At 44.9% G+C, this 14989-nt stretch overlaps 1 protein-coding gene across 1 annotated transcript in view; it reads left to right on the top strand.

The window, feature by feature from the left end:
• LOC137370967 (solute carrier family 35 member F2-like) overlaps nucleotides 1-7217 on the top strand; it is a 94117-nt gene extending 86900 nt beyond the window's left edge. Inside the window, exon 8 of the mRNA XM_068032858.1 lies at nucleotides 5517-7217. Within this exon, the coding sequence (XP_067888959.1) occupies nucleotides 5517-5756 (240 nt within the window). The 3' untranslated portion in view covers nucleotides 5757-7217. The remainder of the gene's footprint in view (nucleotides 1-5516) is intronic.
• Nucleotides 7218-14989: the final 7772 nt, after the last annotated feature.

The raw sequence follows: 14989 nt of genomic DNA on the forward strand, positions 1-14989 counted from the left end.
CATGCATCCCGTGCAGCATTGGTAAAATCAGAAAAAGGTAGGAAAATTCCTGGCAATTGGCTGTTTAATATACTTAATTACCTGCCCGCTGCTGATCTGTCAGCCACTGATGCATCCTGCCGCCCACTTCTGGTAAAATTGGTCGACAGCAGGAAGACATCAGGAAGTTGGCCCAGCGCAGCCCCATGTCATCTTACTAACCCCATCCCACCCAGATTCCATTTCTGTTTCCAAAGGGTGAGTAAAATTCTGCCCAAACAGTCCACCTCACCTGTTGTCTCTGATGAATTGCCCTGAACTCTCCCCATAGCCCTGTTTCTTCCCTGCTATGCATATTTATCAAATTTTCCTGAAAGAATACAATGATCTTTGCCTCAACCACTCCCTCTGCCAAAGTATCGATGTTCTAACATTTCTTTGTGTGGAAAATCTCTGCTAACATCTGTCCTCACTCATTAATAATTTTAAACTGTACTCTGAGTAGGGGACTTCAATGTCTATCATCAAGAGTGGCTCGGTAGCACCACTACTGACCGAGCTGGCTGAGTCCTAAAGGACATAGCTACGAGACTGGGTCTGCGGCAGGTGGTGAGGGAACCAACAAAAGGGAAAAACATACTTTACCTTGTCCTCACCAATCTGCCTGCCGCAGATGCATCTGTCCATGACTGTGTTAGTAGGAGTGATCACTGCACAGTCCTTGTGGAGACAAAGTCCCATCTTCACATTGAGGATACCCTCCATCGTGTTGTGCAGCACTACCACCGTGCTAAATGGCATAGATTTCAAATAGATCTAGCAATGCAAAAATGGGCAGTTTGAGGCGCTGTGGGCCATCAGCAGCAGCAGAAGAGTACTCAACCACAATCTGTAACCTCATGGCCCGGCATATCCCCCACTCTACCATTACCATCAAGCCGGGGGATCAACCCTGGTTCAATGAAGAGTGCAGGAGGGCATGCCAGGCTCAGCACCAGGCATACCTCAAAATGAGGTGTCAACCTGGTGAAGCTAAAACCCAGGACTACTTGTGTGCCAAACAGCGTAAGCAGCATGTGATAGACTGAGCTAAGCGATCCCACAACCAACAGAGCAGATCTAAAATCTGTAGTCCTGCCACATTCAGTCATGAATGGCCATGGACAATTAAACAACTAACTGGAAGAGGTGGCTCCACAAATATCCCTATCCTCAATGATGGGGGAGCCCAGCACATCAGTGCAAAAGATAAAGATGAAGCATTTGCAACAATCTTCAGCCAGAAGTGCCAAGTGGATGATCCATCTCAGCCTCCTCCTGAAGTCCCCAGCATCACAGATGCCAGTCTTCAGCCAATTCAATTCACTCCACATGATATTAAGAAACGACTGAAGGCACTGGATACTGCAAAGGCTACGGGCCCTGACAACATTCCAGCAATAGTACTGAAGTCCTGTGCTCCAGAACTTGCCGCACCCCTAGCCAAGCTGTTCCAGTACAGCTACAACACTGGCATCTACCCAGCAATGTAGAAAATTGCCCAGGTATGTCCTGTATACAAAAAGCAGGACAAGTTCAACCCGGCCAGTTACCGCCCCATTAGTCTGCTTTGATCATCAGTAAAGTGATGGAAGGTGCTGTTGACATTGCTATCAAGTGGCACTTGCTTAGCAATAACCTGCTCACTGCTCAGTTTGGGTTCCGCCAGGGCCACTCAGCTCCTGACCTCATTACAGTCAGTTCAAACATGGACAAAAGAGCTGAACTCAAGAGGTGAGGTGAGAGCGACTGCCCGTGACATCAAGGCAGTATTTGACCGAGTATGGCATCAAGGAGCCCTTGCAAAACTGGAGTCGATGGAAATCAGGGGGAAAACTCTCCGCTGGTTGGAGTCATACCTAGCGCAAAGGAAGATGGTTGTGGTTGTTGGAGGTCAATCATCTGAGCTCCAGGACATCACTGCAGCAGTTCCTCAGGGTGATGTCCTAGGCCCGACCATCTTCAGCTACTTCATCAATGATGCTCCTTCAATCATAAGGTCAGAAGTGGGGATGTTCACTGATGATTGCACAATGTTCAGCACCATTCGCGACTCCTCAGATACTGAAGCAGTCCGTGTAGAAATGCAGCAAGACCTGGACAATATCCAGGCTTCGGCTGATAAGTGGCAAGTAACATTCACGCCACACAAGTTCCAGGCAATGACCATCTCCAAAAAGAGAGAATCTAACCATCTCCCCTTGATGTTCAATGGCATTACGATTGCTGAATCCCTCACTATCAACATTATCATTACCATTGGCATTACCATTGACCAGAAACTGAATTGGAGTAGCCAAATAAACACCGTGGCTACAAGAGCAGGTCAGAGGCTAGGAATCCTGCAGCGAGTAACTCACCACCTGACACCCCAAAGCTTGTCCACCATCTACAAGGCACAAGTCAGGAGTGTGATGGAATACTCTCCACTTGCCTGGATGAGTGCAGCTCCAACAACACTCAAGAAGCTCGACACCATCCAGGACAAAGCAGCCTGCTTGATTGGCATCCCATCAACAAACATTCACTCCCTCCACCACTGATGCACAGTGGCAGCAGTGTGTACCATCTGCAAGATGCACTGCAGCAGCTTGCCAAGGCTCCTTGGACAGTATCTTCCAAACCCGCAACCTCTGCTACCTAGAAGGACAAGGGCAGTAAATGCATGGGAACACCACCACCTGCAAGTTCCAGCCGAGCCACATACCATCCTGACTTAGAACTATATCGCTGTTCCTTCACTGTCGCTGGGTCAAAATCTTGGAACTCCCTTCCTAACCGCACTGTGGGTGTACCTACACCCCAAGGACTGCAGCAGTTCAAGAAGGCATCTCAACACCACTTTCTCAAGGGCAATTAGGGATGGGCAATAAATGCTGGCCTAACCAGCGATGCCCACATACCCATAAACGAATAAAAAAAATTATATAATAATTGCCCAAAATTGCACACAATTCTCTACTTGTGGGCTACCCAAAGTGTTGTATAAATTTACCATTATTGTTTTATTGCTGTATTCTATGCATCATTTATAAAACCCAAATTACTATTGTCTTTTTTATAGGTTTGTCTCATACTTTCATGGAATTGTGGATTTGAACCATAGGCCTCTGTTCATTAACACCTTTCAGTGTCTTTCCATTGACTGTATACTCCCATTCCTTGTAGTTCCTTTCAAAATATATTATCCCAATTATTCTTGTTAAATTGTGTCCCTACCCCACCCCCCTACTATTTTGCTCACCAGTCTGTCTTCCTGAAGTCATTTATAGTTTGGCTTGTAGTCTCCCAAACCTCCTACTTTTGTGTCATCAGCAACTTTCACAGTTTTATTTCCAATAGACAAGTCCAAATGATTTATATATGCTGAGAACAAATGTGGCCCTGCATTGACACTTCCAACCTTTCTCTAATCTGAGCAACATCTACCTACCTTAACTATTTGTTTCTTATCTGTTAACCAACATTTCCTCTTATACCATAGGGCTGAAGTTTTATAACAAGATTCTTGTGTGACACTTTATTGAAAGTCTTTTGAAAATCCATATACACACTTCTTTCATTTATCCAATCAACCTGTTCTTCAAAAGACTATTACATTTAGTCGTTTGGTAGTATAGAACTTGAGCATGGTTGAAAATAGAGACATTTTGTCGAAGCTTTTTTTTTGACAGCCATTCACTGGTTCATTCCTCAGGGCAATGCCTTGACCAATCAGAGTCAAGCTGCCTGGTTTAAATTTCAAACAAAGCTTAGCAGTTAACTGCCAGTCACCATAAACTGGTGCATTCTCCATGGCAACGCCTCTACCAGAGTCCACTTGCGAACCAATCAGCATTCTCTTCCATTACAGCGTAAATTTGTTGCTTCCCTTACATTGGTATTCTTTCAAATTGTCCTGATGAGTGCAAGACGAAAAGCTTCAACAAAATGTCTCTATTTTCCCAGGGAACACTTTATAAAGCAACAAGCAAATCTCAAGATTATGAGAAATTTTAGATATGCTGTGCCATGGAACAATTGAACACTTCATCCTGTAATCTTCTGAGTTCCTGATTGCAACTGTGGTGCAGTGGAGAAATGCTAAACAAAGAATAGGCATCTTGTTGGGGGGTGGGGAGAAAACAGTGTCATCAGTGGTTCACTCTCATGAGTTTACCATTGTTGGCTCATTAACAGTTATTGAGGAGGTATCACATACAAGATCCTAGGAAAGTAAAAGCAGAGAAAAACTTGAGGGTAAGAAATTTGAGGCAAAAATCCCAAAGAAAAATCTCTTTAGTATGTGTTAACTTTATCAGTGACATTTAAATCTTTTTTCTGTGAAATTTAGCTATGTGTTCATTTGACAACTTTGATAAGTTTCAATTATTGTTAAATAATATTACATGATACACAAGATCATTATATGACATCATTGCAGTTATTATTCTGCATGCTTTAGTCAACTTAACTTTAATGTACCAACATTGTTTTAGGCAGTCCCACATAATTGGATAAAGCATACATTTGATTCATCCATAAAATCTTTTTGTTAAAAGATCATACAGCTGTTCCAAGGTGCTTGGCAATAGCATTGGTAACTACAGAACACACAGCACAGCATTGAAAGCTAATGCTGCTCTAAGTCTCCAGTAACCGCTTTTTTCTTGGTTGGATAATTACAGAATGGTGCAAAGGTTAGTGACTCCCAATAGCAGTGTGTAGGAGGAAGTTATGGAAACCAAATTTAAAAAATCAAGTCACTACTGTGATTAACATCAACCTCCTTCTGTGGCCTGATACACTATTTTTACATCAACCAGTCAACTAATATGAAAGGTTAACATTAAAATTCTCTTTTGTATTTTTTAGATGACAATTAACAGGTAATTTTAAAATCTGCTCCCAGCTGTGTTCATTTGTGGGTGGATAGCTTTGCACAATAGTCGCCATAGCTACACTCTTAATCATTCTCATTTATTATATTAAAAATATCATACGCTGAAAAAATCTCATGCCGCAAACTACAAATATATTAATTTATGAATTTAAGTTAGATGTGAGTCATTATGTGGAGAAAAATCTCACCGCATATAGCTCTTGGAATTCAGATACAGAAGTTCAGATTTTGTATCTTTGTGTTCTTTGGCCTCCTTGTCTCGAGAGACAATGGGTAAGCGCCTGGAGGTGGTCAGTGGTTTGTGAAGCAGTGCCTGGAGTGGCTATAAAGGCCAATTCTAGAGTGACAGACTCTTCCACAGGTGCTGCAGATAAAATTGGTTGTTGGGGCTGTTACACAGTTGGCTCTCTCCTTGCGCTTCTGTCTTTTTTCCTGCCAACTGCTAAGTCTCTTCAACTCGCCACACTTTAGCCCCACCTTTATGGCTAAGTTGAAAAATACATAATTTGAGGTATTTGAGAGGTTTAAGTCATTATGCTTCACTTATACTAAATTAATATGTAACAATTTAAAAGCTTCTGAATCATTGTACCTTAAATTTTATTCTTTTTATTAGTTTTCAACATTATATATCCTGGCATTTGTGATCATTACGGTTGGATTTATTCTCTACAACTCAACTCCATCACACTTAGCTGAAGTCCAGGTTCAACATCAACCTGCATCCAGTGGATTCGATAACCCTGTTCAAGTAAATTACATCAATACTCAAGAACCTACCATCCACTTCATCTCCGGAGATTATCCTGTGGTAACAGCTGATCAGAACAGCTGTACAGCTGTAACAGGTCCTTAAGAAAAAATTATAACTGTTATTAGTGTTTTAAATTTCATTTCATTTATTTACACGCTGATACAATAAAATTCCTTAATAGTCATTACAGCACAGAAGGATGCCATTCAGCCCATTGAGTTAATGCGGCAAGAATTCTTTCTATTGACATTTGAACTCAGATCACTAGATTCAAAGTTCAGAGTCCTCACCATTACACCAAAGAACATAATACACAAGTTTCGTTTTATAATAAACACAAGGCAACAATTCTCCTTTAAATTGGCAATACATAATAACACTTGTGTTGGATGTCAAAAATGGTACCTTTACTCACAGCACAAACTTCCAAGGTAAATGTTTCTCCTGTAAACTGGCTGCATAGGCAAAGAATCTTATCATTGTTCATCCATCGGTTTGAGCTTAGACAAAATGTAGACTAGTAAGAGTGCCCAACTCTTTCAGGAGTTGATCGGAGGGGGGAGTTAATCAGGTGAGCTACGGAGCCCGAGGGCTTGGCAAGGGTGATGGGGGGGCGGGAGTGGCCAGAAACCTCCCAGGACAGAGGGGATCAGAGATTGGAGGTGTGGTGGGGGTGGGGGGGGGAGGGCAGTGAGGAAGATCTGCAGCCTCATGGGGAGTAATTTGGAGGCCTGGTGGTGGTGGGAGGAAATTGGAGTCCTCGAGGTGGGATTTGAGGCCTCAGTGGGGAAGGTGGTGATAGATGTGCCTGATGGAGAGGCTCCTTAGGTAGGTATCTGGATCGAGGAGGTAAGGTGTAAAGACAGTTTGCCATCCTCTCCTTGATGATGATGCCATGTTTCCTGATGGTCAGGGAAACCCAGCCGACAGCAGTTAAATTCGAAATGTAGAATAACTAGTAAGCTCGCAGCCTCATTATCATACTTAAAGTATCAACCCTCCTCCTTGGAGCAGCTTGGTCGCCTGCCCACTTGCCGGCCTAAGTTAAAGCCAGAAATGGGTGACTTCCATGCGGATTTGGGTCAGGAAACAGATTTCTCAGACTTTAACCCCCCCCACCGCCCCCACAACCCAAATCCACCTTTTTTTTTAGGTTAAAACCCACCCCTGCCTCCCCAACTTGGGCCCGATTTTTAACTTACTCAAAACCCATTCATTTACACAGATTTAAAATCAGGCTCAAGCTTGTGTCTGCTACTGACCTGGTGTGTTAAATTGCTGTAAGAATATGTACAACTAGACTGTAAATGAAAATTATTATGTCAATGACAACTAGGCAGTCAATGCATCAACCTTTAAATGCCTTGTTGAAAATATACACCAGCACTATCATCGTGAAAATCAGTGTTTAATTTTTCTCTTTTCGCAAAAAAAAAAGAATTTTTAAAGATATTTTGACCATTAATTGTTAAATATTTTCCAGTTTTCTTGCTCAAACTTGCATTATTTGATTGGTTTCTTTCAACAAAATTTGAAAAATAATTAAAGTAATTGTTGCATTTCTTCCTTATTTGGAATCACAATTCTTTAAATATTTGCTGAAATACAATTGGCTACTATGGTTCATTTTTGGGCACTTAACCAATTGCGGCATTTTCTGGGCAGAATCTTCCATGTCCTGTGGAGGCAGGCTTGAAGGTGGGACCAGGAGGGAATTCACAAATCTTGGCTTTGGATCAGTGGTCCAACACGTTCCTGCCTCTGGACAATCTTGTCGGAGGCAGGTCATCAATGTCAGAGGCTACCGACCTGGCAGCAGCGGGTAGCCAATTTGAATAACTAACCACCTATTTGTGGGTTGAATGGGAACACCACGACAGACCCCCATGGAAGGCTAAGCCTGGAGGTGGAATGCGAGACCTTCTTCAGTTCAGCACCCCCAATCAGAGCCACAGCTATTAACAGGCCATAGCTGCGGCTGCTGGCCATCCTGTGGAGGCGTGGCCTGGCAGCTGTGGCCAATGTTTGTTTTATTAAAGTGAATACCTTTTCAGAGGGTGCCTCAATAGGGAGGTGCCCTCACAGTCCCCATCCTGCAGTGCCTAGCCTACCTCTGACGGTGGGGCAGCCTCAGGAAACTGTAAGGACAGTGGACCCGGAGGCAGCCTCTTAATTGGCCACTTCCGGGAAGATCTCCCAAGTGGGCACCCTGGCAGCCAGTGCAAGGTCGGGACACAGAAATGGTCCCACCCCTCGATTAGTTTTAAAGGGCACAAGATTCCACCCTCTATGCATAATCGAAGACCCGAGGCTCACCCTAAATTTAGCCTCAAGTCTCATTTGAATACTTTGGTCCTGAATTTACTGGTGTGGGATTTCCAAGTTGTGGCGGGGGAGGGGTTCTGGTCAGGAAACCAGTAAGTTCAGTTTTCCCTGAACACTGTGGTGTTTTAACTCCATGCCATGCGTGTTTTTTTTCCAACAGGATCCCCGCATGGAAAGCAGCCTGATTGGCAGACTTGGCTCTTTGCCAGGCGGGGAAAGTTGTGGAAGAGGTTACAGCCCGGGAATGAGTCCAGAGGTGTCCTGATGCTGGTGTAGAGATTGTGAGAAGTGAGGTGGGAGCTTGTCTTGGACGGTAGCGGGGAGATCGCGAGGGGTTAGAGAGAGACCGGGGTCAGAGATGGGGATATTGGAAGTGTCACTCATTGCAGTGGAGTCTGATCATATGGGGGTCTGATTGCAGGGATGGAGGCTGCCAATCATGGAGGTGGAGTCTGATCATGGGAGGGTGGGAGAAATAGGTTAGCTTGATGGTCCAGGAGGAAGCAATCTTGCTTCTGCTGGTACACAAACAATGCTGGAAAAGCATTTAGCTGTTCCGTGCAGCAGTCCTCACCTCCTTTTGTCTGCCAGATTTCCCGAGGGCAGGGAAACCCAGCCGGCTAGCATCAAAGCTGGAAGTCAGGTAAAATCTGAGACATGCATCCTCCTTAAATACTTAAATAAGCCACTCGCCTCCATTAGACCTGGATGTGGGTGGATTCAAAGCAGGTTGGGTTTGGCTTTGTGATTAAAAAATGTTAACCTCCCAACCAACCCAAATCCATCCATTTCTGAGGGTTAAAGTTGCCCCACCTGCAGAGGCAGCTTGCTCATTGCCAGTGGATCAATTTTGACTGCCTGCCTCGCCGGTAATGGATCTCAGGTAAGTTCCAGGAAGTGGGTGGGGAGTGCGGTAGGACGACGGGTGGGGTCGTCGACAGTGCTATCAAATTGCACTTACTCAGTAACAACCTGCTCACCGCCGCTCAGTTTGCATTCTGCGAGGACCACTTGCCTCCAGACCTCATTACAGCCTTGGTCCAAACATGGACACGAACTGAATTCCAGTGGTGAGATGAGAGTGCCTGCCCTTGACATCATGCAGCATTTGACCAAGTGTTGGCATCAAGGAGCCCTAGCAAAATTGAAGTCAATTGGAACTGGGGGGAAATGTTCCAATAGTTGAAGCCATACCTAGAACAAAAGGAGTTATTTGTGATAATGATTGATGCTGATGATTGCATAGTGTTTAGTTCCATCGCAACTCTTCAGATAATGAAGCATCCAACAAGACCTGGACAACATTCAGGCTTGGGCTGATAATTGACAAGTAACATTTGTGTGTTAGGTAATGGCCATCTCCAACAAGAGAAAGTTTGACCATCTCCCTTTGACATTCAATGGCATTACCTTTGTCTAATCCCCTACCATCAACATCCTGGGGTGGTGGTGCTGGAGGGGTGGGGGGGGGGGGAGGGGGAGGGTCATTATTAACCAGAAACATAACTGGACCATCCACATAAATACTGTGGTTATATGAGCAGGTTATAGTCTGGGTATGGTGCATCAAATAACTCACCTCCTGACTCCCCAAAGCCTTTCCACCATCCACAAATCACAATCAAGAATGTGCTGGATTACTCTCTACTTGCTTGGTTGAGTACGGCGGGAACTTTATGCTGTCCGCCGCAGTGGAGTTAGCGGCATACGGGGTGATATAATTAGGGGGAGATGTTTTTTCGGATTCCCGATGATAGGATATTTACATACAAATTAGGAGCAGAAGTAGGCCATTCGGCCCCTTGAGCCTGCTACGCCATTCAATAAGGTCATGGCTGATCTGTTTGTGTCTTGAATTCCACACTCCCATCCACCTCTGATAACCTTTGATTACCTTGCCTAACAACAATCTATCTACCTCCACCTTAAAAATATTCAATGACCCTGCCTCCACCACCTTCTGAGGCAGAGAGTTCCAAAGTCGCACAACCCTCAGAGAAATTTTTTTTCCTCATCTCTGTCCTAAAAGGGCAACCACTAATTTTAAAACAGTGCCCCCTAGTTCTGGACTCACCCACAAGAGGAAACATCCTCTCCACATCCACCTTGTAAAGACTGTTCAGGATCTTATAAACTTCAATCAAGTCTCCCCTCACTCTTCTGAACTCCAGTGAAAACAAACCCAGTCTGTCCAACCTTTCCTCATAAGACAACCCGCTCATTCCAGGTATCAATCTAGTAAACCTGCCCTGAACTGCCTCCCATGCATTTACATCCTTCCTTAAATAAGGAGACCAAAACTACGCACAGTATTCGAGAAGACTTTGAGAGGAATTAAGTCATCGGCGTGTTTGCGGCGTTCTGGGGTCCCCCAGCATGGTGGCGTGTTACAGCTTTGCATTTATTTACATGTCATGAACACTCATTACCCTACACATAGTTACGATTTAGCCCTACCTGCCAGAATAACTGAATGGCGAGTGATATTCCCGCACCACCCACTTCATGAATGTTTCAAGGTGGCGTGCAGCAGTCGCATTTGTGCAGTTGAGTCTCAGGTCTGTGGTCTTCTCTCTTTCACTGAGCCGCAAAACTAACATTAGCATTGCAATGGATGTTTGCCTCCAGGCTCAGCACCAGCAAGAGTGAATGATCTCAGGAAATGACCACGACGGCATGGGTGGGGGCTACATGGAGGAGTAGGGCAGGGTAGTCGGGGAAGGAAGGGTGGAGTTGATCAGGTGCATGGAAGAGCAGGGGAGGATGGAGAGGAGTGTCCAGGTTGTTGAATAGTTGATGTTGAAGATGCATTTGGTCGCCTGCAGAGGTGGTGGGTGGTTTAGATCAGTACTGTGTGCAGATATTTGGCAAGGGTCTAAAGGGAGGGGTGGGGCAAATTGAGGGTACTGGCTCGCAGAGGGAATTGTCACAGTCAATGGGGGAAAATGGATTCTGCAGGGGGGAAGGTCAAGATTAATGGGTGGATATTCGACAGCTTCATATTGCCGTATAAGGGTCTGAAGGGGTTAATGCTTGAGACAGTGAGAGCAACCCCTCCCACTGTAGTGATGATGATATAGTAGTTACATGCATATTAGGCTTGGAAGAAGCTAGAAACACGAGAGGTGTTAGCTGGACAGGCTTAGTGAGAGTGCAAATGGTTGTGTACATAAAATAAACAAGTTACTATTTAGCTATATCAAGACTCCGAGACATCTGTAAATAGCACTTGAACTACGCTAACAACAATACACGACACATATGGAGGGTAACGAGACTCGGCAACAACGGTCAGTTCGCTGTGAGGAGGGTCAAGGATAAGAGTCAGCATGTCGATAGCAATGGGAGTAGGAACAGTGGGGAGGGATGGCATGAATACATTGATGATTACATTGTGCACGGTAATGGGGGACGGTCAATGGTAACGGAGGGAAGGGTAATGGTAACATTGGGTGGGGCAAGGGTGATGGGTTTAAGCTGGAAGGTTGCAGGAGGAGATTGGAAAGTGGGGAGAGTTGCCCGGAATTTCATGCACGTCATCCTCAGATACTGAAGCAGCCCATGTTCATATGCAGCAAGAAATGGACAACATCCAAGCTTAGGCTGATATGTGGCAACAAGAACACAAGAAATAGGAGTAGGATTAGACCATATGGCCTATCGAGCCTGCTCCACCATTCAAAATGAGCATGGCTGATCTTAGGATTCAACTTTTTCCTGCCCACTCACCATACCCCTTGATTCCCTGAGACCAAAAATCTGTCTATCCCAGGCTTAACTGTATTCAACAATGGAGCATCCACAACCCTCTAGGGTAGAGAATTCCAAAGATTCAGAACACTTTGAGTGAAGTAATTTCTCCTCACCTCAGTCCTAAATCATTGGCCCTTTATCCTGAGACTGTGCTTTAGATTCCTCGACCAACGGAAATAATCTCTCAGTGACTACCTTATCCAGCCCATTTAGAATCTTATATGTTTCAGTGGGATCACCTCTCATTCTTCTAAACTCCAGAGAGTACAGGCCCAATTTACTTAGTCTCCCATCATAGGACAACCCCCTCATCCTAGGGACCAATCTAGTGAACCTTTCTTAAATGTGGGGACCAAAACTGCACACAGTATTCCAGATGTGGTCTCACCAAAACCCCTGTACAATTGTAGCATTACTTCCTGGCTAATAACATTTGTGCCACACAAGTGCCAGGCAATGACCATCTCAAACAAGAGAGAATCTAACCAATCTCCCCTTGACATTCAGAGACATTACCATCACTGAATCACCCACTATCAACATCCTGGGAGTTACCATTGACCAGAAACTGAACTGGACCAGCCACATAAATACTGTGGCTAGCAGGTCAGAGGCTGGGAATTCTGCGGCGAGTAACTCACTTCCTGTCCCCCAAATGCCTGTCCATCATCTACAAGGCACCAGTCAGGAGTGTTTTGGAATACTCTCCACTTGCCTGGATGGGTGCAGCTCCAATAACACTCAGGTTGCTCGACACCATCCAGGGCAAAACAGCCCGTTTGATTGGCACCCCATCTACCACCTTCAACATTCACTCCCTCCGCGACCGACACACAGTGGCAGCAGTGTGTACCATCTACAAGATGCACTGCAGCAACTCACCAAGGCTCCTTCTCCAGCACCTTCCAAATCTGCGGCCTCTACCACCTCGAAGGACAAGGGGCAGCAAATGCATAGGAACACCACCACCTGCAGGTTCCCCTCCAAGCCACACATCATCCTGACTTGGAAATATATCACCGTTCCTTCACTGTCGCTGGAACTCCCTTCTTAACGGCACTGTTGGTGTACCTACACCCCAAGGACTGCAGTGGTTCAAGAAGGCAGCTCACCACCTTCTCAAGGGCAATTAGGAATGGGCAATAAATGCTCTCCTAGCCAGCAATGTCCACATCTCACGAATGAATTAAAAAAAATCTTCTCCAACGACAGTGGGAACTACATGGACACTCAAGGATTGCAAGGAGAGTGGGAGCAGGCAAATGAAAGTGGGTGTGTCTTCTATTTGGCTACAATTTGAAGGCAGATATAACTGAGCTGTTCATTGCCTCAATGTTTCAGCTCACAAGAAACAGAGGGTTGAATTGCTATGCTTTGCTTAATTATTGTTCAGAAAAGCCACAGCGACATGAGTCTCATAGAGCCATATTGTTTTGTATCACGGAAGAACAAAAACAGAGACTAAGGAGGGCTCTTTTCCCTCAACTCATGATGCCTGAATGCCAGCAACAGGCAGAACAGGAAGGTAAGGATGCTGCAAATGATAACATTGATAAATGGCCTTATGGAAGACAGGCACTGGTACGTCATCGCATCCTCAGAACAAGGACAAATTACCTACAAATGTCAGAAAAGCAATGCCAGAGATGCCTAAGGATGTCACGTGAAATGGTCACAGAAATTTGTAGGATCCTGCAGCATGACCTGCAGCCACTCAGCTTCGGTGGGAATCCCATGCCAGTTGCCCTCAATTTGACTGCTGCACTCAGTTTTTTCTCCAGTAGCACCTTCCAGGGATCCACGGGTGACATATGTGGCATCACTCAATCTGTGACCCACAGGCGCATCAAAGAGGTAACCAATGCCCTTTTTCGACATGCCAATGATTTCATCTACTTACCTGCAGACAAGGATAGCCAGACAGCAAGGTCTGTGGCCTTTGGTGCCATCGCTGGCTTCCCTAGAGAGCAAGAGGTGATCGACTGTACTCAATGTGGCCATTAGAGCTCCCTGGGACCAGCCTGCTGTCTTTGTTAATCACAAAGTCTTCCACTCTTTAAATGTGCAACTGGTTTGCAACCACAGGAGAAGAATCATGCATGTTTGTGCATCTTTCCCAGGGAGCTGTCATGACTCTTATATTTTGAGGAACTCCCAGCTGCCAGCAATTTTCAAAGAACCAGCCAAAGTGGATGGCTGGATGTTGGGTGACAAGGGTTACCCCCTTTTTACATGGTTGATCACACCAATACATCATCCTCAAAGTGCTGCTGAAGAGAGGTACAATACTGCATACACATCCACCAGAACTAACATTGAACACACCATAGACATGCTGAAAATTCAATTTCATTACCTTGGCCGGTCTGGAGGGGCTCTTCAGTACACGCCACAGAGAATGTCACGAATAATCATTGTCTGCTGTGCCTTGCACAACCTTTCAATTAGACGTGGCAACATTCTGCAGGCGGAGGAACAGGAGGAACACCAGTCCTCCTCAGATGAGGATGACTATGAAGAGGGTGAGGAGGATGACAACAATGACAACGATGCTGTCATCGATATGAGGGCCGTGGAGACATCAGGGAGAATCTAATTTATATACGTTTCAGCCAATATTAATCCAAATCATCAAGGAATATTGGGAGGAGCAACATAACAATGCCCCACAGAAATTCCCTTTTGCATGAGGTCTTATTCATCTCTGCAATCTTAACGAAGCATTACTGTACTTTCATATGATTGGCATTTGAAATCATCTATGGGTTATGATGAATGCAACTACTCATCACTGCAAACAGCGTTAAGTTATGACCGTAGAAAACAAAAGTCAGGCATGAGCGTATTGGAAAAAGAGTATTAATCATCAATAGGAAAACAGCTATCATTGAGGAGTGAAGGCTAAAATTCCAATGAGATTTGGACACTGGACATTTCCTGAGATACTTTGCAAACATCATTGTGTTCCTGCCATAGTCCTCCAAAACGCTTCTTTGTATCCATCTGCAACCAAGCAAAACATTACTGAGAATGGATCCAATTTTGCAAGAAATAAAAATGTTTGAATATATCTTTGCATTCATGAACATTTCTGCATCACCCATGCCACCTTCATGCTCAAAACTGTTTCAATTTTCTTTTCCTGCTACTACGTCTAGGTGCGAATCTGACATTAGCAGCTGAGGTGGAGGCAGTCTGCTCAGTGCACTGCCCCGTTGCTGTGGATCATCGTGGTGGGTGTTCTCTGGAGGAACGGG

Source organism: Heterodontus francisci, chromosome 6 (genome assembly GCF_036365525.1).
Source record: "Heterodontus francisci isolate sHetFra1 chromosome 6, sHetFra1.hap1, whole genome shotgun sequence".
In the NCBI taxonomy this organism is placed as follows: Eukaryota; Metazoa; Chordata; class Chondrichthyes; order Heterodontiformes; family Heterodontidae; genus Heterodontus; species Heterodontus francisci.